Here is a 26,883-nt window from a genome sequence, read left to right as displayed (position 1 = left end):
CATCTCTATAAATATCCAAAGACGCGGTATAAAAAATCATATATATGAAAGTACCCTTTAGAGTTTACTCTTAAGATATTCAAATGTTTTAGACATTTGAAAGCTTCATGAATATATATCAACATAATTCTTAATCAAATTTACACATACTGTACAATATATCACACACAGTATTAATTTACAAAGTATATATAACAATGTATGGACATAAGATACATTATCTTACACAACTTACGGACACATATGAACTATACATAGGACATGGGGACCTTAGTTATTTGAGAATTGTGCATATGTATGATTATGTGGCATTTGGTGATATTCCTATTTGGTGGGGTATGAAGGCTCCATGGCCAGACCACACATGCCCTTCTTGTCTGCAATGTCCTTCTCCATTCTCAAGTACCCATTCTCGCCCCAAGTTGTGCCCCATGAATTCTTCATCAACCAATAACTTGTGCCATCACTAGTCTTTCCATATCCAATGGCCGCAATACCATGGTCCAAGTCAGTACCGCAGGAGCCGGTCATCACCCCACCAGAGTAGAACTGGAATGTCATGTCGCCTCCGTCCACAGCCACGGACACTGGTTGGTTTGCCACTGCCTTCATAAGGGCACCCTCGTTATTGGCAGGGACATCCTCAAAGCCGCTGATGGTTGCGGCATTGTTGGATCCTGCCTTGCACTTGCCGTCGGCTGCAGTATATGGGTAGCTGGACTCCATGGTCAGACCTCCGTTCTTGATAATGAATTTGAAGGCATCATCCATGAGTCCTCCCTCGCAGCCTTGATCTTCACCATGAACATCACAGTCAACCAACTCTTGCTCCGATAGTGAGATTAACTTGCCAGTTTTCAGTTTTACAATGCCCTCTGTCGCGGCAACGGCAGAAAATGCCCAACAGCAGCCTAGAAATAATTGTGTTGTTATAGTGTTATCCAATAAAATATTAACACATATATGCAGTGCAACACATTTTTTGTGTACTTACCACACTGGCCTTGATCCTTGATAGGGGTGACAGCCCCCTTAGCCCTCCAGTCCATCGTTGTTGGAAGAGCATCAAAACTCAAATTCTCATACCTGAATCCTGTAGAAAGAACTCGCATGGAGTTTGATTTCAACCCCTTGTTTGTGTTGGTTGTCCTGAACTCATCATTGGTGATATCAGCGAACTGGTTGACGCCGAGCCAGAACTTGTGATTCTGGGTATTGAATGTTTCAATGAATTCGACGTTGGCTTTGAAAACCTCGAACCGGCGCGCCTTCTCGGTGACGTCCTTGTACACACGGCCATACTGAACCATCCAATTCTCATGCTTCGCCACCATCGACAAGTCATCGTTCAGCTCACGAGCTGAAATGACAGTACCACCGAGGCAGATGCAACCAAGGATTGCAAGAAGCAAAGCCTTGTGGATGGCCATCTTCGGTTAGGCACCGAACTGCAATGACAGTACTGAAGAGATAGATGAAACCTAGGATGGCAAGTCTCTGTACTTTGGTCTGGTTTGTTGGATGGTACTTGGTGGCATATATAGTGTCATGTATGTGTTAGAAATAGGAGACTGAGAGATACGGTGCTTGAGCGAAGGTGGTTATGGAAAAGGGCTTGTGCGTTGCCGTGGATTATGGTGGCCGGCTACATGGTACAAAAATGATGCGCACATCTGATTGACCGGCCAGATTGTATAAAAGTGATAGGACCCAACAAGGAAGTACCCTTGGTGCACGTCTAATAGTGACCCCTGCTTGATTATTTCTGGAGTGTACGTCTGATAGTGATCCATGCTTGAGAAATTTCTTAATCAAAGAAAGAACAACCGTGTTCTTGCAAATAAATTTTCTGAAGAGGACCGTGAACGCAACGCCCAGTGTGTACAAAAGAATCAGGTAACCGCTTGCTAGTATCGACATGAATTTCCTGCCTGCCAAAAAATAGCATGATGATGTGACATACTATTCAACAAGAGTTGTCTAAGTTCCGGAAGGTTGGTTCCTCAGCCTTGAAATTCCCTATCTCACACCCCAGCTTGTATTTTGCTCGTAGTGTAACAGGAAAGAAGGAAAAATAATTTCACAGAAGTATAAGACACCGGAGAAATGGAGTTTTATGCAGCTGGTAGCAGGCGAAATTTAAAGACAATCACGTTTAGTTCGGCAATGTTACTAACACAGTTTTCTTAACCTGGAATACTTGTATACACCGTAAGGTCTGCTCGTCTCATCATAAAAGGAGTAACCCATATGATAAACACTGTGCTTGGTTAATTGCCATACTTGGATGGGCCGCGGCCCTCAAGACAGATCAAGGTCTGCATTTCAAAAGTATCACGGGGTAGTTGATCTTGTTGGGCTGCATCTTTGATGGCCAGTTTGCCAACAAAATTTAGGCGTTCTATGTACACGATACTTGTATTCCTTCTGTGCATCACAACTATACATCTTGTACCCGCAGGACATGCACTGTCAGGAACATCTGGTACTCCGATCAGCAGCGCCACTTGTCCGTTTATCGATCAACCATTATACGCCAGACAGGTATGCTCTAACAGAATGTCGCACGCATATTTCTCTCTCTCTCTCTCTCTCTCTCACACACACACACACAGACACACACACATATTTATTTATTTATTTATTTTTGGCAGTGGACTGATGCCTTATTGTAACAATTCTTCAACAGCTGGACGGCTGGTCAACTTATATCGCTGGCTCGAATGGTGGACGGATTTTTGAAGGATCCCAGTCTGATCAATGCACTAGTCGACTGTTGGGCCCCTGAAACCGCTACCTTCGTCTTTCATTGGAGCAATATGGAAGTGGTTCTCGAGGATGCAAGAATTATTTTGGGGCTACCTTAGAGTCAGCAAGTATGCTCATAAATTGTTTAGTATCCAACAAAACGCTTTCATTAAGGGGAGGCAGAGAGGAGTATCACCTGTCTTTATTCCTTCTGTTTGGAAAATAATAGTTCCTCCAAGGATCCACATTTTATCTCTGGCTTCTTTCTTATATTAAAATTATGACTAGGGATAACCTGCTGAAGAGAAATTTGAACAAGTCCATTGATTTGTTTTTCTTTTCTGAACCTGAGAGTGTACAGCACCTGTTGTGTGACTGTTTGGTAGCTAGACTTGCATGGAAGCAAATCAGTTGCTTATTCTCTATGCAAATTGGAGTTTCAGTAGAGTCAGTTACTTCCCTTTGGGTTGCTGGTAAAATACTTGACGCTCTGAATACTGCTGTAGCTGCTGTGCTCCAGGCTTTGTGGAAACACAGGAATGCCATGATCTTTAATTGAGTTGTTTGGTTTTCCTTGACCAAGATCTGGTTGCTGACCTTAGGAATGCTCAGGAGATGGCGATCGCTCTTCAAACATCATATTTTTAAAAGAACATCATATGCAGGAGCGGACAGATTGGTTCTGGCAACATCTGCAGATGCTGCTGGGAAGTACAGCGCTCCTGGAGTGGGGGTGAAAGAACATGTTGCTGACAGCGAGCACTCATCGCAAATCGAGCTCGACGGCGGAAGCTTAGCAAGCCCTACATCTATTCTGAATAGCTGCTGTTCGCTGGCTCGACCCAACTCCACAGTTGGTTTCCTTATAAGAAAGCCTAGGCAGAAAGATGCTGCACTCTCCTATTTGCTCTTTGCTGCGAGATGCACTACGTATTTTGTGCTTTCTGAAAAAATGTTTGCCTGTCTTTTAGTTATTCCTAGGTCCTAGCATGTAGTCCAGGTTTCAGTCTGTTAGCCCTGTGTTTAGTTGTGGCTGGTCCTCTTATAACAACCGCCAGGAGCCTGTTCCTTTCTGTATTTTGGTTTGTTTTGTGTGGAATTATGTAACGGACCCCGTTTTGTGTTTCGGGCTTCTATGCAATGGATGGAGCCGGGGAACCCTCCCTGTTGGTGTCTAGAGAAAATACGCTGACAATATTCGGACGGCCGGGGGGGAATCGTCGGAATCCGATCAGATATTCTTCACCAAGCGCTCTCGATATGAAGCAGTTGCAACCGCCCGCATCAAATACCAACTTTTACATGCTAATTTAGGTCTTCTGCCAGATGCAGCAAACTTTTGCTACAGTTTTCGTTCTAAAAAGGATTTCACTATATCACATCTACTTCCTCCGTTCCAAAATATGAGATATGTCGTTTTCTTGTTTTCGCGTTGTTTTCTTATTTGTATTTTTTCCTTCCGGCCCACCGATTGGAGCGACAAAAAAATGCACGAGACACAGTGCAATGCCTACGAATCCAAACTCTGAACCATGTGTACTGGTCATCGCAGGCTCGTACCACTCCAGCCCATAGTTGCTACCATTTTTTAGGAAGAGGAGATTATGTCAGAACATAGTCCAGCGTCAAGATTTGAACACTATTCCACTTTTTTCAAACCTTTCTTACAAATTTTGAACTTTTTTTTTGAAATGTCGAATCTTTTTGAGAGAGGGGTGGGGGGGGGGGGGTGCGGGCGGTGGTTGATGTGCGAAAGTAGGAAAACAAAAAAGGAAAAAGGAGAACATTAAGGTTGAGGATGAGAGCAATCCGACTAGTTAGTCGAAAGCATGCACTAATTTCAAAGACCGTCAGAAGGTGGTTATACGAGCATGGTTAATAATAGAGCCAGCTGTTGGCTATAACATGTTGCCATGCCATTCACGGCCAATGTAATAGCTAACAATATAATAATTGGCTATAAGAAAGTACTACTTTGTCAACATATGGCCCATCTTCCACTCTCACAAATGTTCTTGGAGCTCAGCCCGCTTTGCTTTCCTTCTCTCTCCTATTCTCTCTCTTCCAACTAAGTAATAATACAGTATTTAAATTCTTACTGCCAGCTTACGTCCCCTTATTATACATGCTATAGACACTTCAGAAGCAAAGGTATTAAATTGATACTGTACCACCCAGCATCTACAGACCTGTCATTTCACGCTTTAACTCCGCGAGCTCTCTGCTAGTAGTAGTACACACAAAAAAAAGCACTCAGTCCTTGGTAGACCGTCTCCTCGGCCCTCCCTCACGGCGGGTGGTGCGCAATGTCAAGACCAACCAAATCCGAGCTCGACCGCTTCTTCTCGCGTAAACCTGACCTCCCCGGGAGATATGGGACCGCATCCGAGCTCTCAAGAATGTTCCCCTCTGGATTTGAATCCGAAGTGGAAGATGAAGTTGAAGTTCAAGGCCCGACCTCGTCCAGGGAGAGGGAACTATTGGAGGGCGGACCCAGTGGTGAGCCGGTGCTTCCACCGTCGCCCATGGCTGAAGCTGAACCTTGGCCCATCGCCGAAGCTGTGGAAACCGGCCTTCACTCGCAAGGTCTGTCCTGACAAGAAGTAGGCTTACTTGCTGTTGGTTCTCAGTTGTTCATAGCTCCAACTGATTATAGCAGCCGCAACGACTTTAGAAATGCGTCAGTTACATTTTCTGCGTAGTAGCTGTTGTATGTTAGAAAGAATCACATGATGATTAATCAGATTGCTTGCTTAAAGTGCTATTCCTTGCTTTGCATCACGCAACATGTTTGGCTTCAGCAAGCTACTGTCACCAACTTACCGTTACTTGTCTTGCTACACCTGCAGAGTCCTCTGCTGCAGAATCCTCAAACCAAGAGTGGGGGAAGAATTTTCGGGGAAAGAGTATTCAAGGAGTGGGTGTTGCGGCTGGTCATGATCTGCTGTCCTCAGGACACGCTGGTAGCAGCGTCGGAGACAATATCCCAGGTGTTGCGGCTTATCTTGACCCTCCGGGCTCAGGAGATCCTGGTGGTAGAATCTCAGAGCATGCTTGTCCAGGTGACCTACACTACTCGGTAAAAGATTATGGGTGGAGTGCAGAAGCGAGCCAATGGCAACGGCCTAGGAGCATCCGCCGCCGCCGATGAAACCCAGACGGGCTTCTTAAACGGGCCTCAAATATCCTGACCCCTGCTTGACTATGTAGACCCCAAACACGAAAAACTAATGCTCACATCCCTACTCTTTCAATATTTGATGATCTTGGTGAACATACTAAGATGCTCAACATTTATTTATATTTTTTTGCGGGGATCATATACACACCGATTCTCCTAAGGGTTCCAATTTCCTAATTCAAAATTCATCCAACTATTTTGTTTCCATATTTCCACTGATATCTTTGGCAGTCAACTGATGAATCCAGCCTGGCTTAGTTGTGCATATGCGCAGAAAGGATGTACTAGATATTTTCACAAACAGAAAAGAGAGGGTGTACTAGATATGCTTTCCTTATAGCATCTCCAACAGCCGCGGAACGCGCCGCGCGCTAAAAACTCATTTGCCGCGCGCCCTTTGCCTGGTTTGGCACGGCCGGCAGTGCTGGCTTCAGCAGCCGCGCTAAAATTGAGTGCGCACGCGTAGCTCCAGCGGCCGCGCTAAAAATTGCGTACATCTTTTTATATAAAAACTATAAATAAAAATCATAGATAAGAATGATACATAGATATTTTACATAGTTCCATAGCATAGATAGATTAAAAAACTACGGTGCAACGACATAATAAAAAAACTACTAGATAGTGCAACTACATAGTGCATCTACAGCCTACTCCCAGTCGTTATCATCATCATCATCATCGTCATCCTCGCTGGTCTGGTCCGAGGTATCGAGCCACATGTCCTCCCAATGGTCGTCATCAGACGAAAAGATCGTCTGCCCACCATTTCAGCGATTTCGCACTGCGATAACACCAGGGCCTTCTGCTGACATCTGTCCAACCGCTCGCGGGGCGCTTTGCCGTCTGCTCCTCGCGGCGCCTTGCCTAGAAGGCTTCCTCATTGGCGACGTCCGCTGGGTGGCGTCGGCGCCACTCCGCCATGGCCCGCTCGTCCTCCTCTGCGACGAAGAGGCGGCGCTGCCGCCGAGCATGCTCCGCACGTTTCTGGTCCGTGATAAGACGAGGCGGAGGGGCGATGTCCTGCGCCTGCTGGCGCGTGTGGACATCCTGGAAGTTCATCTGCTGGCGTGGCCTGTCCAGGCGCCATGCCGCCGCGTCGTAGGCGCGTGCGGCCTCGTACGATGTCTAGAACGTACCGAGGCCGAGCCGGATGTCGCTGGACCGAATCTCGGCAGAGTACCAGCCGTTGGGGCGCTGGTGGACGCCACGGTAGCCCGACGCTCCTCGGCGGCGCGGCGGCATGGTGGCGCGGCGGTGGCGGGGCGCTGGAGCGGCGAGGAGAGGAAGCGGTGGAGGCGCTGGAGTGGCGAAGAGGCTACGAGGCGCACGTGGCACTGTGGATAGGCGCTTGACGAGCGCAGCAATTTATAGGCGTGCCGAAAGTGGCGCGCCAAAAGTAGCACGTGAGCTGCCGCCCTTTCCCGCGCGTGCTTGTTTCCAGCCACCGCTGGAGCGTGCGAAACCATCCCCCGCGCGCTAAAAACCAAGTTTACCACCCGCGTGCCTTTTGGCGCGGCTATTGGAGATGCTCTTAGAGCATCTACAGCCAGGCTCCCAACCCTCCCTATACGTCCAGGGCGATGACTCGGTAAAAAAAGGGATCTAGATAGACCCCTCATACTGGCCCTAAATGCTCAGCCTGACTGGCGCCCTCATATCCAGCCCAAATCTTGAAGTTGATATTTTATCATCACTGAAGTAACAGAAAGGACGTCAATTAAAAAAAAGTATCAAAGGACATACATGGACAAAAAAATTCATGCAGAAAACAAACAAACTAAAAGCCTATGATAGGCAAAGTCAATTGTGCTTTTGAGATTTCAGAAATTTACCTGGCTGAGGCCTTAGATTAAACCAGAATAACAGAGAGATTACCAAGCCATTCACTCACATGGTTTCTTGTTTGGACGACATGAAATCCTTACAAAACTAAGCAAACTAGGAATAGAGGCATAGAAAAAGCTCGAGAGTTTTTCCTTGAAGTGGAACCCATCTATAAGGGTCTGGACAGGTCATGTGTTCCACATAGCAGTACCAAAACCAACATTCTATTAAAGCAATTTAAGAATAAATTAAGCATTCAAGATTTATATTTTTTATCTGAATTAAAAAAATATTCATAAAATTTTAGAACATTCATGAATTTAAGAAAAGTTCATAATTTTTGAAATTCTTCATGAGTACAAAACTACTCATTGATTTTAAAAAATGTTCATGAGTTTTTGGCGACTCATAGGCAGTGGCTTGGTTAAGGGAACGGAACCTACCGGAGCCGTAGCGATCAGGCACTTGCCATCTATTTTCATTGTGGCCAGGAAACAAAGCACTACTTTCGGCCCATGAAGCGAAGGGAATGAGCTTGGCTGTTTCTCCCCCCACACTTCTTTATTTCTCCGTGCCCCTTCCGCATGCGCTTCACACGCCATTGGCGCTTTGCTCTCCTCATATTTCTGCATTGGAGGGTTCGGATGGACTTCAACTCTTTGATGAAAAGATGAAAAAACCAAAGAAAAGCTCTACCCTTCCATCTTTTGGATAGACAGAGAGGGAGGGTAGAGGCCTTTGGTGTCTCTTTCAATCAAGAATTGGGGACAATTATCAAAGATTTTTTTAAAAATGTCAAAAAAATTCAAAAATATTCACGGACTTCAATTGTGTTGATGTAATTTGATAATTTTTCACAAATATAAGAAAATAATCTCCGTGCATTTTTGAAAAATGCACATAATTTTGAATAAAACAATTTTTTTTAAAAATAGTACTTTGTTTATTTTCCATAAATTCAAAAGTATTAATAAATTTGATTTTAAAAAAAATATGTATATAAGTGAACAAGAAACTAAAACATCAAAAAATATAGAAGAAAATAAAAGAAAAAAACCGAATGCCACCTTCCAAAGAAAGAAGGACCAGTCTACATGGCTTACCCGATAGCGCAACAGGGGTCTGTGGTCGCTCAACCAACTTCGCGGTATATACGAAATGTGAATTGCTATAAAAACCCGTAACAGAAAAATATAATTTATTTAAAACCAAAGAATGTCGTGGCAAATCGTGCATTACCCTCTAATGCATTTATAATGGTGTCACTAGGTAGTGGGACATACCTAGCCAATCAACTGGTACCAACTCACGGGTTAATCTTCTCATATATAACCTAGTATTCCTGTCTATTCACATAAATTCCCTAATATCTGATTTTTAAATTTTAATAGGCTAGTGAAATCAAGAAATAACACTTCAGTAAATCTAATTTTTTTTTTCATTTCCACAATAAAAATAATTGAAGGACTCCAAAAGTTGAAATACTTAAAAATCAAACAGTAAGAAACAAGCAAAATAAAAAATAATCAAACGCATAAAAATATTGGAGACATCAAACAATTAGGAGAGTACAATACTAATCTGGATTAGAGCACTTAGACCCATAAAAACCATTTAATTCCCAAAAATTACCCCTTCATCTCAACAAAATGAAAATTTATATTTCTCCCAACCCCCTTTTAATACCTTTTTTTCTTGTCTGGAGACACTTTTCTATACTAACCAACACCACCTCCTACAACACTTCTTCGTCGCCTTTCAACAATAAAAACCCTTCTTCCCAACCAGTGCCTCCAGCAAGCCGTGTAGCCACCACCTTGTCTACCCCTACCCACTTTGTTAGAGACGCCACACACTATCACCACCGAGCAAAAGTTGACACTTTTGCAATGTCCCATGGCTCTTCCATGTCTCCAGTGCAGTCGTTGGAACCATCTAGAGAGCCGGCGCTACCATCCTCGCAAGCTTCAAGCAGGGCCGGTCCAGAGATTTTTGGGGCCTAGGGCCAACCTAGAAGCTGAGGCTCCTTAATATATACCTATTGGGACATTTACATATACCACTATTATTTTTACCTCAATATGCAGCTATCTAAAAGATGCGCATGCTTCTTATAATAGGGGGAAAATCGCATAAGGCAGCTATGCTTACCTCGGCCAACATCAACACATTTGGTGCCTCCATATGCATGTCCTTTTCTATAACATTTTTTTGTCTTCTGATGAGGGATTAGAACCATGTTTCAAGCCCACTAGATAATGAGGATAGTGGTTGAAATTTTATTAATTATAAAAGATTTGTTGAACAGAGAAATCAACATATTACTTGATATCATCTGCAAACCCGAAACCTTGTTTTGTGGCCACTTTGATCCTCAAGATCTAAGTTGAAATATTTTGGAGGGAAGGAACCGTCTGAATGCCCTTGATAATGATTACATTTTTATTCTAGAAAGGTTGTAAATCTCAATCGCAAAATCCATGGAGCCCTACAAAGAGAAGATCAAAAAGAAGCGAAAGACTAGGTGGATAAATACATAGCTATTAAAGACAAGATCAATTCATGCTCGTGGTTTCACGGATTATGCAGAAGCGAAAACAATTTGCCAATGAGGCAATGACCTGCAGATGGCTGATGGTTGCACCTCGCAGCCTAGCGGATGCCGGATGGTTGATGGCCGGGTCGCCGGCATGGGCACACGGCTGCGGCGCAACACCAAGGAGTGGGTGTTGCGGCTGGTCATGATCTGCTGTCCTCAGGACACGCTGGTAGCAGCGTCGGAGACAATATCCCAGGTGTTGCGGCTTATCTTGACCCTCCAGGCTCAGGAGATCCTGGTGGTAGAATGTCAGAGCATGCTTGTCCAGGTGACCTACACTACTCGGTAAAAGATTATGGGTGGAGTGCAGAAGCGAGCCAATGGCAACAGCCTAGGAGGATCCGCCGCCGCCGATGAAACCCAGACGGGCTCCTTAAACGGGCCTCAAATATACTGACCCCTGCTTGACTATGTAGACCCCAAACACGAAAAACTAATGCTCACATCCCTACTCTTTCAATATTTGATGATCTTGGTGAACATACTAAGATGCTCAACATTTATTTATATTTTTTTGCGGGGATCATATACACACCGATTCTCCTAAGGGTTCCAATTTCCTAATTCAAAATTCATCCAACTATTTTGTTTCCATATTTCCACTGATATCTTTGGCAGTCAACTGATGAATCCAGCCTGGCTTAGTTGTGCATATGCGCAGAAAGGATGTACTAGATATTTTCACAAACAGAAAAGAGAGGGTGTACTAGATATGCTTTCCTTATAGCATCTCCAACAGCCGCGCAACGCGCCGCGCGCTAAAAACTCATTTGCCGCGCGCCCTTTGCCTGGTTTGGCACGGCCGGCAGTGCTGGCTTCAGCAGCCGCGCTAAAATTGAGTGCGCACGTGTAGCTCCAGCGGCCGCGCTAAACATTGCGTACATCTTTTTATATAAAAACTATAAATAAAAATCATAGATAAGAACGATACATAGATATTTTACATAGTTCCATAGCATAGATAGATTAAAAAACTACGGTGCAACGACATAATAAAAAAACTACTAGATAGTGCAACTACATAGTGCATCTACAGCCTACTCCCAGTCGTTATCATCATCATCATCATCATCGTCATCCTCGCTGGTCTGGTCCGAGGTATCGAGCCACATGTCCTCCCAATGGTCGTCATCAGACGAAAAGATCGTCTGCCCACCATTTTCAGCGATTTCGCACTGCGATAACACCAGGGCCTTCTGCTGACATCTGTCCAACCGCTCGCGGGGCGCTTTGCCGTCTGCTCCTCGCGGCGCCTTGCCCAGAAGGCTTCCTCATTGGCGATGTCCGCTGGGTGGTGCCGGCGCCACTCCGCCATGGCCCGCTCGTCCTCCTCTGCGACGAAGAGGCGGCGCTGCCGCCGAGAATGCTCCGCACGTTCCTGGTCCGTGATAAGACGAGGCGGAGGGGCGATGTCCTGCGCCTGCTGGCGCGTGTGGACATCCTGGAAGTTCATCTGCTGGCGTGGCCTGTCCAGGCGCCATGCCGCCGCGTCGTAGGCGCGTGCGGCCTCGTACGATGTCTAGAACGTACCGAGGCCGAGCCGGATGTCGCCGGACCGAATCTCGGCGGAGTACCAGCCGTTGGGGCGCTGGTGAACGCCACGGTAGCCCGACGCTCCTCGGCGGCGCGGCGGCATGGTGGCGCGGCGGTGGCGGGGCGCTGGAGCGGCGAGGAGAGGAAGCGGTGGAGGCGCTGGAGTGGCGAAGAGGCTACGAGGCGCGCGTGGCACTGTGGATAGGCACTTGACGAGCACAGCAATTTATAGGCGCGCCGAAAGTGGCGCGCCAAAAGTAGCACGTGAGCTGCCGCCCTTTCCCGCGCGTGCTTGTTTCCAGCCACCGCTGGAGCGTGCGAAACCATCCCCCGCGCGCTAAAAACCAAGTTTACCACCCGCGTGCCTTTTGGCACGGCTATTGGAGATGCTCTTAGAGCATCTACAGCCAGGCTCCCAACCCTCCCTATACGTCCAGGGCGATGACCCGGTAAAAAAAGGGATCTAGATAGACCCCTCATACTGGCCCTAAATGCTCAGCCTGACCGGCGCCCTCATATCCAGCCCAAATCTTGAAGTTGATATTTTATCATCACTGAAGTAACAGAAAGGACGTCAATTAAAAAAAAGTATCAAAGGACATACATGGACAAAAAAATTCATGCAGAAAACAAACAAACTAAAAGCCTATGATAGGCAAAGTCAATTGTGCTTTTGAGATTTCAGAAATTTACCTGGCTGAGGCCTTAGATTAAAGAATAACCGAGAGATTACCAAGCCATTCACTCACATGGTTTCTTGTTTGGACGACATGAAATCCTTACAAAACTAAGCAAACTAGGAATAGAGGCATAGAAAAAGCTCGAGAGTTTTTCCTTGAAGTGGAACCCATCTATAAGGGTCTGGACAGGTCATGTGTTCCACATAGCAGTACCAAAACCAACATTCTATTAAAGCAATTTAAGAATAAATTAAGCATTCAAGATTTATATTTTTTATCTGAATTAAAAAAATATTCATAAAATTTTAGAACATTCATGAATTTAAGAAAAGTTCATAATTTTTGAAATTCTTCATGAGTACAAAACTACTCATTGATTTTAAAAAATGTTCATGAGTTTTTGGCGACTCATAGGCAGTGGCTTGGTTAAGGGAACGGAACCTACCGGAGCCGTAGCGATCAGGCACTTGCCATCTATTTTCATTGTGGCCAGGAAACAAAGCACTACTTTCGGCCCATGAAGCGAAGGGAATGAGCTTGGCTGTTTCTCCCCCCACACTTCTTTATTTCTCCGTGCCCCTTCCGCATGCGCTTCACACGCCATTGGCGCTTTGCTCTCCTCATATTTCTGCATTGGAGGGTTCGGATGGACTTCAACTCTTTGATGAAAAGATGAAAAAACCAAAGAAAAGCTCTACCCTTCCATCTTTTGGATAGACAGAGAGGGAGGGTAGAGGCCTTTGGTGTCTCTTTCAATCAAGAATTGGGGACAATTATCAAAGATTTTTTTAAAAATGTCAAAAAAATTCAAAAATATTCACGGACTTCAATTGTGTTGATGTAATTTGATAATTTTTCACAAATATAAGAAAATAATCTCCGTGCATTTTTGAAAAATGCACATAATTTTGAATAAAACAATTTTTTTTAAAAATAGTACTTTGTTTATTTTCCATAAATTCAAAAGTATTAATAAATTTGATTTTAAAAAAAATATGTATATAAGTGAACAAGAAACTAAAACATCAAAAAATATAGAAGAAAATAAAAGAAAAAAACCGAATGCCACCTTCCAAAGAAAGAAGGACCAGTCTACATGGCTTACCCGATAGCGCAACAGGGGTCTGTGGTCGCTCAACCAACTTCGCGGTATATACGAAATGTGAATTGCTATAAAAACCCGTAACAGAAAAATATAATTTATTTAAAACCAAAGAATGTCGTGGCAAATCGTGCATTACCCTCTAATGCATTTATAATGGTGTCACTAGGTAGTGGGACATACCTAGCCAATCAACTGGTACCAACTCACGGGTTAATCTTCTCATATATAACCTAGTATTCCTGTCTATTCACATAAATTCCCTAATATCTGATTTTTAAATTTTAATAGGCTAGTGAAATCAAGAAATAACACTTCAGTAAATCTAATTTTTTTTTTTCATTTCCACAATAAAAATAATTGAAGGACTCCAAAAGTTGAAATACTTAAAAATCAAACAGTAAGAAACAAGCAAAATAAAAAATAATCAAACGCATAAAAATATTGGAGACATCAAACAATTAGGAGAGTACAATACTAATCTGGATTAGAGCACTTAGACCCATAAAAACCATTTAATTCCCAAAAATTACCCCTTCATCTCAACAAAATGAAAATTTATATTTCTCCCAACCCCCTTTTAATACCTTTTTTTCTTGTCTGGAGACACTTTTCTATACTAACCAACACCACCTCCTACAACACTTCTTCGTCGCCTTTCAACAATAAAAACCCTTCTTCCCAACCAGTGCCTCCAGCAAGCCATGTAGCCACCACCTTGTCTACCCCTACCCACTTTGTTAGAGACGCCACACACTATCACCACCGAGCAAAAGTTGACACTTTTGCAATGTCCCATGGCTCTTCCATGTCTCCAGTGCAGTCGTTGGAACCATCTAGAGAGCCGGCGCTACCATCCTCGCAAGCTTCAAGCAGGGCCGGTCCAGAGATTTTTGGGGCCTAGGGCCAACCTAGAAGCTGAGGCTCCTTAATATATACCTATTGGGACATTTACATATACCACTATTATTTTTACCTCAATATGCAGCTATCTAAAAGATGCGCATGCTTCTTATAATAGGGGGAAAATCGCATAAGGCAGCTATGCTTACCTCGGCCAACATCAACACATTTGGTGCCTCCATATGCATGTTCTTTTCTATAACATTTTTTTGTCTTCTGATGAGGGATTAGAACCATGTTTCAAGCCCACTAGATAATGAGGATAGTGGTTGAAATTTTATTAATTATAAAAGATTTGTTGAACAGAGAAATCAACATATTACTTGATATCATCTGCAAACCCGAAACCTTGTTTTGTGGCCACTTTGATCCTCAAGATCTAAGTTGAAATATTTTGGAGGGAAGGAACCGTCTGAATGCCCTTGATAATGATTACATTTTTATTCTAGAAAGGTTGTAAATCTCAATCGCAAAATCCATAGAGCCCTACAAAGAGAAGATCAAAAAGAAGCGAAAGACTAGGTGGATAAATACGTAGCTATTAAAGACAAGATCAATTCATGCTCGTGGTTTCACGGATTATGCAGAAGCGAAAACAATTTGCCAATGAGGCAATGACCTGCAGATGGCTGATGGTTGCACCTCGCGGCCTAGCGGATGCCGGATGGTTGATGGCCGGGTCGCCGGCATGGGCACACGGCTGCGGCGCAACACCAGGGTGCCGTGCGCAACAGCGACAATTAGCCAACGAACAAGAATCCCGCTGGTTCCCAGTGGCCGAGCGATTGGCAGAGAGTCCAAGATGAAACAAACCAGTGAACGTTCAGATATTCGGAGTGATTAACGCGTGCGGCCGTGCGAGTGTCGACGCTTCTCCTATCGCTAGCAGCAATTGGGCCTAGCCCATCTCCAGCCCCTTGTGCTTGCTTTCCTCCTTTTATTTTTTTCGCTACCTAATATTTTTGCTAGGCTATACTAACATAAATAACAGATCATGGCCCCACCTCCTGGCATGGGCCCCGAGCCGTCGCCCCTTCGACCATACACCAGGGTCGGCCTGGCTTCGAGCCATCTCCTTGGCCCATACTAGCTGGCAAGCCGCCTCACTAGCCATGCCACTGCAGGCTCGAGCTCCTTCAAAACAAAGAATGGAATCCTCACATTCCGGCTTTTCGTTCCGTTGGGCACCACTCGTCCGAATGAGCAAGCGACATGAGAATAAAGACGACGACTACGGTTGCAACAATGGTTGATGGCAAGATCAAATCTCAGGCTTGACGCTTCCCCGTCGATGGGCGAGGTGCCGGTGATGACTTCGTCAACCTTGATGCTTTAACTTCGGTCGTATTTTAAATAGACCTTGTATACGAATTCATGTATGTTTTTTTAGTATAGGCCCACAGACATCCTGTGCCGGAGTTCGGCCCAACTAAACATGAAGCCCTAAATAGGGCCCACCCCCATCATCCGCCCCCTCTGTCACAGACCCACTCCACTCTCCGCTTCACTCGCCACCCCCAAATACCCAAACCCTCGCCGCCGACCATGGCTGGTCCCCGGCAGCCGCCGTTCACCAACGTGAACCCCGCGACGGAGGCCGATCTGCGGAGCAGGGGCCGCGACCCGCGTGAGGTGGACCGATCCACGGAGGAGCTACTCAGCAACATCAGCACCGAGGTCATCCCCGACCTGCCCGCCACCGACGGCGTGGACTACATCATCTTGAACGACGCCCACCTCCGCCCCAAGGCGTCAGCTTTTCCCCCACGCCCGCCGACTCGCCGGCCATCGTCACCGCCATCTCCACCATCCTCGAAGCGCACACGGGACCCATCCCCTACGCCCGTCTCACCAGCAGCCACATGAGCGCCTACCAGGCCCAGCTCGCGCGCTGGCTCCAGCTCCTCGCCACCAAGGGCGTCCAGGAGCTCGCCCTCGTCAACCGCCCGTGGCCGCTCGACGTGCCCCTCCCGGCCATGCTCTTCAGCATCGCCAGCATCGGCTGCCTCTACATCGGCCTCTGGAAGTTCCAGGACGTGGCAAGGTTACTACCCCGCACCTCCTTCCACCACCTCCGTGAGCTCGGCATCTGCAGCGTAGTCATGGAGGACGGGGACATCGACTTTGTCGTCGCCGAGAGCCCCATCCTGGAGACCCTCAGGCCTCAACATCCATGGATGCAACAAGGGGCTGCGCCTTCGCCTCGTCAGCCAGAGCCTCCGGTGCGTCCAAATTTGCAGCTCTGTTCCGGAGGACATCGCCGTGGTGAAGGCTCCTCGCCTCGAGCGGCTCATCCTGGAGGGCTCCCGAGGCAACGCCGGCGGCTTGTGCACCAGGGTCAGGATTGGCGATGCTCCCAAGCTGCACGAGGAATCTTGCAGCCAGGGAACACCATCCTGGTTCCTGGAGATGCGAGACAACATCGTCATGGTGTGTACATCTCCTGTCCGCGGTCTAACAGTTTCTTCAGTTAGCAAAACATCCTCCAACAGTTGGAGGTACAATACTAAATGTGTGATTTTTTTTGTTCAATTGGGTTCATTTCATGCCGGGATAAATGCGAGCCAAGCGCCATGGCCACCAGCGTCAAGTTCCTGAGTCTGAATGTGCGTTTCAGAAGCCACACCGATTCCAAGATGGTTCTCTCCTTCCTCGGCTGCTTTCCCAATTTGGAGGCACTGCACATTATGGTAGTTTTTTTTTCATTTCATGTTTTGCTTACATTCGTACCGGTTTCCACTATGTCTTATGTGTAGAATGTTTGCGGCAGCAGATCATGTGTTTTCAGCTTCTGATTGATTAATTGCAGATAATGTACTATTATGCAGTTCTCCCAATGTCGATTGCTTTGCTTATTTACCTCTTGTTATAGCGTCTCTCACCGTGGTCATATATCATACAACTTGGCAATATTTGTGCTTTTGATGTTGTAAGTGGCATGTGGGGCCCATTTCTGACTTCAAAATTTACACATGATAAACCAAACACATTGCCACCTACAGTTTTTTGGAGGTCCATGTGGTTTATCATATTACTCTAAACCACGTCACATACTACATAGTGATTTCAGCTGTGAATTTTGCAACTGACATGCAGTGCCAGACTACAGTTTGCAGGTGATCTGTGTGATATTACCACAATGCCATGTTAGTTCTTTGCTACTTGAACGTATCATGTCATGAGTTATGTCTGATTAACTAATTACAAGGTTTTTGTCAAGCTTCTATTTATTCTTAGCCATCAGGTCTTCTCTACACATACTACATAGAGACTAAAGTACAAAATCATAATTCTGGGGGTTGCATTGCATGTTAATTTCAGTTAGTTATGACATTTGTTATGAATTCTGGGATTGCAAATTGCTGTCTACAATTTGCTGGAGGGGCCTATGTAGCATGCCATATATATTGATGCTTTACTTCTATGTTGCACCGTATCAGGCATTTATGTCTGATTAACTAATTACAAAGAAGGTGTAATGACTTATATCTGAAAATTCTTCTTGAAGAATATATTTGGAAAAGTGTGCATGTGTTAGGAGAGCTACACTGCAGCTCGAATCTGTAGCTTCAGTTCTTAATTTGTTATGCATGAACTGTAATAATGAGGCAACCTTAGTTGATGTTGTTCTGTACTAATAGGCTACTTGGTACTTTGTTTAGCTCTACACATGGAAATATTGGCATGTCATATCTCCGACATATCAGTGAAATCAAGCTACTGTTTGTTACGCCATAGGGGGTAGCATCTAGGTATGCCTCGTAGTATAATGTACAATATGTGTTTCACGAGTCACGACATAGGCTGGGGCTTCCTTGAGCAAAATATCTGCCACCTTCCTCAAATGCTTTCCCAGTTAATATGAGGCACTGCAAACTATTAATTTTCATTATATACTCAGCATGATTCCTAATAGCTGAACTGTTGAGTGATTTAATTGCTTTTTTCTCCTGTAGTCTGAAAATGTGATTATGAAGCTGGTAGTGCCAGGATGAATCTCAACTTTTGGAAGCTGGTCAAGCCCACTAAAAATGTCAAGTCGTGCATCAAGGTGTTCTCTTACAAAGAATTCCGAGGGGAGCTCGGGGAGGTTGTCTTCCTCAAGTTCTTCTTCCGGAGCACGAGGGTGCTGAGGACCGTGTCCGTCTCCATGGCTAATCCAAGCTTCACGTCATTCTCAATGGATGAGGCGACTCATAAAGCGCAGCAAGCTTCTAACAAGATGGCCAGTAGTTCCTACAAAATGGTGCTTCTCGGGGGCACAGGTCCTGAAGGAGGCATGCCCTGGAGCTTCAAGACATGTACCGATTACTCTGTTGAGGACCCTTTCTCAGTGGTGCAAATTCACCACAAAGCTTAATATCTGTGAAGCAATAGAAGTTTTTCTGATGTCAACTGTGAAGCATGTCCGGTATTTGCTTCTTCTACTACCTTTATCCTGACTTTGGTGGTATTGTAAATTATTGTGGGAAGCGTAGAACCCTTTGCTTGGGCCGCATTACATTATATAGAATACATGCCGTGGCTTACAAGGTTTAGATCGATACTAGATCGATCGGTTACAGAAGAAAGATCGGGAGAGGGTGAAACGGAAGAAGAGATATAATAGGTTTACAATTTAAACAGAGTTCTATCTCTATACAACAACTAATTCTAACACCCCCTCAATCTAAACCTCATGAAGCTTTGCCAAGGTTGAGATTGTATTTGAACTCATCTAACCTTCTCATGGTGAGTGGTTTTGTGAAGCCATCAGCAAGTTGGTCTCTCGTAGGTATGAACCGAATGTCAAGTAGCTTTCAAGCTACCCTTTCTCTGACAAAGTGAAAATCAACTTCAATGTGTTTGGTACATGCATGAAAAACAGGATTAGCTGAGAAGTAGGTGGCACCAATGTTATCACACCATACCTAGCAGCTTGTGGAGCCTTAATCCCAAGCTCATAAAGTAAAGTTTGTATCCACATTACTTCAGCTGTTGCATTTGCCAATGCTTTGTACTCCACCTCGGTACTTGACCTTGAAATTGTAGCCTGTTTTCTTGCACTCCATGATACAAGGTTTGTTCCCAGAAACACAGCAAAACCACCTGTGGACCTTCTGTCATCAGCACAACCTGCCCAGTCTGCATCAGAATATGCAGTAACAAGCATGGATGAAGACCTGGTAATATGAAGCCCAAGTCCCTCTGAAAACTTAAGATACCTCAAAATTCTCTTGACTGCAGTCCAATGAGTAGTTCTAGGTGCATGTAAATATTGACATACTTTGTTCACATAATAAGAGATATCAGGACGTGTAAGAGTCAAATATTGTAAAGCACCTACAACACTCCTGTAATTTGTTGCATCCTCTTGTCCAAGTACTTCTCCACTTTCAACTGTAAGTTTTTCTGAGGTTGAGATTGGTGTACTCACAGGTTTACAATGTTCCAATCCCACTCTCTTGAGAATATCAGTTGTATATTTGTCCTGTGTGAGAAGTATGCCATCCTTTACCTGTTTAACCTCTATACCAAGGAAGTAGTGAAGATCACCTAGATCCTTAAGAGCAAACTCCAGTTTCAGATCCTTAAGCAGACAAGTAGTGGCATCTGAGCTTGAACTAGCAACAATTATATCATCAACATAAACAAGCACAAATATGGTGATATTGCCTTTATTGTAAAAGAACAAAGAGGTATCTGCTTTAGATGGTATAAACCCAAGTTGTTGTAATTGCATGCTCAATCTTGAGTACCAAGTTCTAGGAGCCTGTTTCAAGCCATATAAAGCTTTATCCAACTTACAGACATAATGTGGTGTGCTTTGGTTCTCATATCCCGGTAGTTGTCGCATGAACACTTCTTCCACAAGAACACCATGAAGAAACGCGTTCTCAACGTCTAGCTGTCTTAGACTCCAACCTCTGTAAATAGCAATAGACAACACAAGCCGAATAGTAGCTGCCTTAACAATAGGGCTAAAGGTATCTTGATAATCAATACCAAATCTTTGTTTAAACCATTTAGCAACTAATCTAGCCTTGTACCTGTCTATACTTCCATCATATTTTCTCTTGATCTTGTATACCCATTTACAATCTATAACATTATTTCCCTTCCTTGGTGGTACTAAATGCCAAGTTTTGTTTTTCATGAGTGCATTGTATTCGCTATCCATAGCCTCCTTCCACTCTTTATGATTAAGAGCATCATGCAAATGAGTTGGTTCACCAAAACTACTAATAAAAGCTCGTTTGACCCTGTCGTACCTTACAGTGCCATCGGTATATTCCTTTGCCTTGATAATACCTGACTGAGATCGAGTATGATGATGAGGAGCTGCTGGCGAGGTTTGCACAGAAGATCCCGATGTAGCAGTAGCTGTTGGTTGCGCCACAGAAGATCCTGCAGGATCAGTTGCAGCTGAGACAGCAGCAGGTTCCCGATCCAGCTCCCGATACAAGGAGGATCGTGACCCAGATGCGCCAGGCGTCCCGCTGTCGGCTCCTGGGTCAGCCCATGGGCTGGTGGCGCGCGGTGATTCGCCCCCGTCCGTGCCTGGAGAGATGGGCTCAGCGGCGGGCCCCGCTGCGCGAGGGTTGTCGGCCACCAGTGCCTCTGAACCGGTGGGCTCCACGCGGTCGGGCCGGTCGGCCACCCGAGCCCGATTGGCTGCATGCGGGCGACCGTGATCGTCCTCAGGTCGCGTGTCGATGGAGACAGCCAGGCTGGCACGGGGATCTGCCTCGGATCGAACACCGCTGCCACCTGAATCTGTATGGGATCCGGCGCCTCTTCTGCCTTTTTCTGCACACATAAAATCATGAACTGAATATGCGCAAATATCTATAGAATCCGAATTTTCTATGGAATTCTTCACAGGATCAGCTTGATATAATTCACCCCCGTGTTCTGGAGGAAGTGCTATTTCAGCACGGAGGAGAGCTCCCGCATTTGGGTGAAGTTTGGCAAATGGAAAAAGAGTTTCATCAAAGACAACGTCTCGAGAGATATAGATACGGCCAGTTGCAATCTCTAAGCATTTGTACCCTTTGTGAAGATTACTATAGTCATGAAAAACACATTCGGTAGATCGAAACTCAAGCTTGTGGCGATTATATGGACGTAAATTTGGGTAGCAAGCACACCCAAATTTTTTAAGAGAATTGTAATCAGGCATTTGATTATATAATCGCTCTAATGGAGTATAATTTCCAATGACCTTACTAGGAAGGCGATTGATAAGATAAGTTGCTGCAATGAATGCTTCATCCCAATATTTGAGAGGCATGGAGGCATGTGCAAGTAGGGAAAGGCCCACTTCAACAATGTGGCGATGTTTTCTCTCGGTAGAGCCGTTTTGCTGGTGAGCATGAGGACAAGAGACATGATGTTCAATGCCTATGCTACAGTAGAAAGAGTTGAGCTTCTCATACTCCCCTCCCCAGTCACTCTGGACTGCTAGAATTTTCCTATTAAAATGTCTTTCAACAAGTTTTTGGAATTCTTGAAACACAGAAAAACTTCAGATTTGTGTTTTAACAAGTAAATCCAAGTAAACTTGCTATAATCATCAATGAAACTGACATAATATTTTTTTTCTTCCAAAGGAATCTCTAGCATGACCCCATACATCACCAAAAATAAGCTCTAAAGGAGCATGAGACACACTGTTTGACCTAGGATAAGGGAGTTGATGACTCTTAGCACACTGACATGCTTCACAAATAGACTCACTGGATTGACTATGTGACAATGGCAAATTTCCTTTATTAACTACTTGCTTGACTATGATTGATGATGGGTGTCCTAATCTTTGATGCCACCGTGCCAAAGAGGGCTTGATGACAGAATAAGCACGGCGACGCTTGTGGTTAAAAACTTCGAATGAGATGGGGTAGAGCCCTCCAATGCATCTACCGTGATGAAGAAGTTCCCTCGTTGCCCGGTCCTTTATAAAAAAGTAACGAGGGTGAGTTTCAAAGAAAACATTATTATCGGTGGCTAGACGAGACATAGATGCAAGGTTTTTATCTGCTTGTGGAACATGGACGGCATCGTTTAAGACAAGATCACATTTAAGGGTAGGGGAATTAATAAAAGCTTGACCGATGTGTCGAATATCCATACCTCCACCACTTGCAGTATGAATCTGATCATTGCCAAGGTATTTCTCCCGGAGAGCGAGTTGCTCTAGTTCACCAGTAACGTGGTCGGTTGCACCAGAGTCAACGTACCACATGCCATCGCTCCCTTGCTCGCGCATAGCTGCAGCAACAAGATGGCAGTCGGGGACAATATCTTCATCATACCGGTGCTAGCAATCCATGACTTCATGGCCTGCCTTTTTGCAGAGTCGACACCAAGGACGCCCCCGGGAGGAGGAGGGGCGACGGCCAGAGTTGTTGTTGAAGCCGCCGCTTGAGGGTTTGTTGGTGTAGTTGCTGGAAGTGTTGTAGCCGTCGCCGCCAGAGCTGTTGTAGCCGCCATCTCCCTGGAAGTTGCCACCAGTACTAGGGAAAACCTTATACACAGAATGTTACCAGTAGCGCTGTACAAAATCAAACGCTACTGCTAATTAGTAGCAGCGCGCGTAAATAAACCGCACTGCTGCTACGACTTTTGCAGTAGCACGTACTGGCGAAAAGCGCTGCTGCTATGTTTGAACTGGGAGCACATGGCTAGCCCAACCTAGCAGTAGCGCGTATACTGGCCCAGCGCTACTGCTACGCTCCTTAGCTGTAGCGCTCTTATGTGTAAGGTGCTGCTGCTAACGAAAATAAAATAAAGTGAAAAACAAGTAGAAAAGTAAATGAAAATGAAAGAAATAGAAAAAGGAGAAAGGAAAAAAATAAAATGTAAAGAAAAATAAAGGAAAAAAAGGAAAAAAGGAGAAAGGAATAGTAGTAGCGGGTTTCAGTAACGCGCTATAGCTAACATAGCTATAGCGCGTTTCCGGAAACTCGCTACCGTTACGTTTCACTTAAACAGCGGTCCCCCCCCCCCCCCCGCCCCCGGCCACCACTTCTTCCCCAAATCCCTCGCCCTCGCTGCCGTCTCCCCAATTCGCCGTCGCCCACTTCGCCGCCGTCTCCTGCCGGCTAGGACGCCCGCAACCTCACCGTCTCCCCCCGAGGCCGCCGTCATCCTCACCGCCGCCGCCCGAGGCCTCCCTCGACGTCACCATCGGCGCCCTCCACCTCACCGCCGCCCGAGCCCGCCCAGGACCGCCGTTGCCCGTGCCCGAGCCCGCCCTCTCTCCCCTCTCTGTAAGTCCCCCACCCCTCCCCCCCACTCATCTCTCTCTGCATTTTAGAGAAAAAATTAGTAGAGCAAAAGTTAGTTAGGCCAGTAGGGTTTAATTAGTGTAGATGCTGCTTGTATAGTATATAGTGATACTAGAAGATGTTAATTAGGTTAGGGCAATAGTGGTACTAGTAGATGTTAATTAGATGTTTTTCAGTTAGGGCACTAGAGTTTTGCTAGGTTAATTAGGTTAGTAGTGCTGCTAGTAGTAGTGGTACAGTAGGTTAATTAGGTGATGTTAAATGAATAACCTAAATGAATGAAATTAGTAGTTAACTGAAATTTTTTTCCTTTCATCATTATAGAGCACTAAAGTTAACTGAATTTTGTTCTATTAGTAGTTAAATGAATTTTCTTCTACACTTTGTTTTTGAATTAGCTTGCGAAATTTGGACATGTGGTTGCTCGTGTATATTTGGACACTGTTTCCAGGGAATGATACTTAGTGGCCTATGTTTTGCCGGAATGTTGATTCATTTATTTTCCGGCAAATTTTAGGTTCTCGATTTGTCCACTTTTTAGCAAATGTCATGCTAAAATTTTCCGTGAATTTCGGCATGACTTGTGCTACAAACTAGGACATATCGAGTGCCCATGATTTGCCGCACCAGGAAGGAGTCAACATTCCTGCAAAACAATAGGCCTTTTTTATGTCATTATTCATTTTATTAGGTCTAGAATTAATTGACTAGATTTAATCATAGGAAACATGGCTAGCAATGATGAAGGACAGGGTTCTGGTGATTGCGACGACGCCTACCGGGCAGCAGACGAATTTTTTAGCCTTACCGACGATCAACCGATGTTATTGCTGGGCCCACCGGTGGAATCGGGGACTGAGACCGACATGCAGACCGGTGCTTAGACTAAGATTGGCGCTCAGACTCAGACCGGCATCGAGACCGGCGCTGAGACTGAGACCGGCGCTGCCTCGGGGAGCGGAGCCGGTGTAGAACCGAAAGCAAAGAGGCAACGGGTTCCTAACAAACTCAGGACTACTAGAATGGTGGTCACGAAGGTGGACGATGACAATTTTGAGCCAACGGCGCCCGAGGAAGCGCGTCGATGCTACGGCAATCAAATAGGCTGCATCGTACGGACAACCGCCACCATCAACGATGAGAAACTACAGAATATAGAAAATATGAGGAGCTCCCTCCTAAAGAAGTTTCACCAGATATTCTTGTTCCCGGGCCGGAATGAGAATGATTATAAAGATCCAGATGAGGACCCGACAATGAAGAACATAAACAAACACTCCATGACCAAGTTTAGCGATGCGTTGGCCGCCTGGAAAAATCGAGTGAAAGCAAGGATCATCGACAAGAAGGAACCCTACTCCGAGATTGTAAAGGATAATCCCACAATCACGGAAGAGCAGTTTCAAATATTCAAGGAGGCTTGCGAGGCCGAAGATGCCAAAAAGAGTCTAAGTACATGAAGGGGCTTCAAGAGAGGAACTTTGGGAGCCACCACCTCGGAAGCCGTGGTTACGGCGGAAAGAGGTCCAAATGGGCCAAGGAGGACGTGGAAGCCACGAGTCTGGGCATCGCAGACCCCTTGGCGGAGTTCATCGTCCAGCAGGAGCGTGACGTCCTCAGGGCCCGGCACCGTTGGCACCCAGTGTACGAGACAACACCGATCATTACGGAGTTCATAAGACTGCTGGTAATTTTAGTTTCTGATCAATTCGACTGCACACGTTAGTCATATTTGTAAACGATCATTGTGCCTTTTGCAGAGAGAGCAGCACAAGATTGCGGCCGAAAGCGACTCGCCGTCTAAGGCATTGGCGAGGCCCAAGTGGGACACTCCATTCAACCGGGCGTTGAACATATTGAAACGACAACCGGTGGATACTCGACCGTCGTATGGACGCGTGCACGGTGTCGGAGACGGTGCCACGTGGAAGAAGTACTACCGTGAGACCACGGAGGAGAGAAAGGAAAGACGGAGGTTAAATGAAGAAAACATCGACAAGAGGGTTGAGATTGCGGTTGAGAAGAAATCAACTCAGACAGTCGCAACAGCGGTAGCTGCCGCAAAACAGGTGGCTGTAGATATTTCTACTACCTTGGTTCCGGCCGTTTTCAATTGGACGAGGCAAAATCCAGAAAAAAATGCAGCGAACTTTCTTGCTGACTTCTTGGCGGGGAGCAGCTCGACTAGCGTTGCACCAGCACCTGCAGCTGCACCGGCTCCCGCACCGGACGTGCTAGGCGGTGCTTTGTCTTTGGCTGAGCTCGACGCCCTCACGGTATCTGTCACACCGGCCCCCTTCAATATAAATGTATAATCTCTCGTTTTCGTTGCCTTTCGGATGTCTCACATCGCAGACTTTTCTTTGCAGGCCGACGAAACCCCGTGCACCATATTGTACACCATCGGCGACCAGAAGGTGGACGTGGGGAAGGCGACGATAATGGAGCCGAAGGAACCATTGTTCCACAGCCGGCCGATCCCCCCGAACGTCTTCAAGGTTTCTGTGGCCAGTGTCAAACCGGGCCACGAGAATTTTCCTCCTCCAGTACTGCTGGGGGATGAGGACGAGACACCGCGGCGGCTTGGTGATTGTTGCAATGGTAGGTGGGTCCTGTTGTGGCCAAAGAGTCTGCTTCATCTGGAGGCGGCCGGGAGCACACCCACGAGCATGCAGCCTCAGCAAGGTATGAACATCAACACCCCACCTACCCAATTAGCGTCGGGTGTCGGGTTGGGTGATAGCGGACGGGGTAAGGAGGAGGCTCCATTAGTCGCTGATGACGTCGCCATGGATGAGGATGAGGACGACGATGGCGCTGCTGAACAGTATGTCTATACTAGCGCCTCCTCAGGGTTTGAGCATCTTGAGTCGGTGCCTGAATTGCCCTCTCAACATATTATGGACGACCTTCCGGTAGTAAAGAAGTTTAGGAAGAGAGCAAGGAAAGGCAAAAAAGCTGTTTCTATGATCCAGCCGCCTCAGCAGCCTCGGCTTCAGGACCGTATAGATATCCCCAATGCGGATAAATGGCATATCCCC

At 45.8% G+C, this 26,883-nt stretch overlaps 1 protein-coding gene and 2 pseudogenes across 1 annotated transcript; 1 reads left to right on the top strand and 2 right to left on the bottom strand.

Annotated features, from left to right (window-relative positions):
- Window positions 1-324: 324 nt before the first annotated feature.
- Window positions 325-1,430, bottom strand: LOC147983305 (senescence-specific cysteine protease SAG39-like). The gene is made up of 2 exons (XM_087539480.1): window positions 995-1,430; window positions 325-911 (listed from the first exon to the last, which is right to left on the bottom strand). Exons 1-2 carry the CDS (start codon window positions 1,428-1,430, stop codon window positions 325-327), a joined length of 1,023 nt encoding a protein of 340 aa, XP_087395606.1.
- Window positions 1,431-11,392: 9,962 nt separating this feature from the next.
- Window positions 11,393-11,991, bottom strand: LOC147983304 (uncharacterized; annotated as a pseudogene).
- A 4,127-nt stretch (window positions 11,992-16,118) lies between these two features.
- LOC125534814 (uncharacterized) lies at window positions 16,119-18,939 on the top strand (annotated as a pseudogene).
- Window positions 18,940-26,883: the final 7,944 nt, after the last annotated feature.

This window comes from Triticum urartu, chromosome 2A (genome assembly GCF_056163025.1).
Source record: "Triticum urartu cultivar PI428250 chromosome 2A, HENAU_Tu73, whole genome shotgun sequence".
NCBI lineage: Eukaryota > Viridiplantae > Streptophyta > Magnoliopsida > Poales > Poaceae > Triticum > Triticum urartu.
Note: the sequence above shows the minus strand (reverse complement) of the source record. Positions and strands in the feature narration are given on the sequence as shown.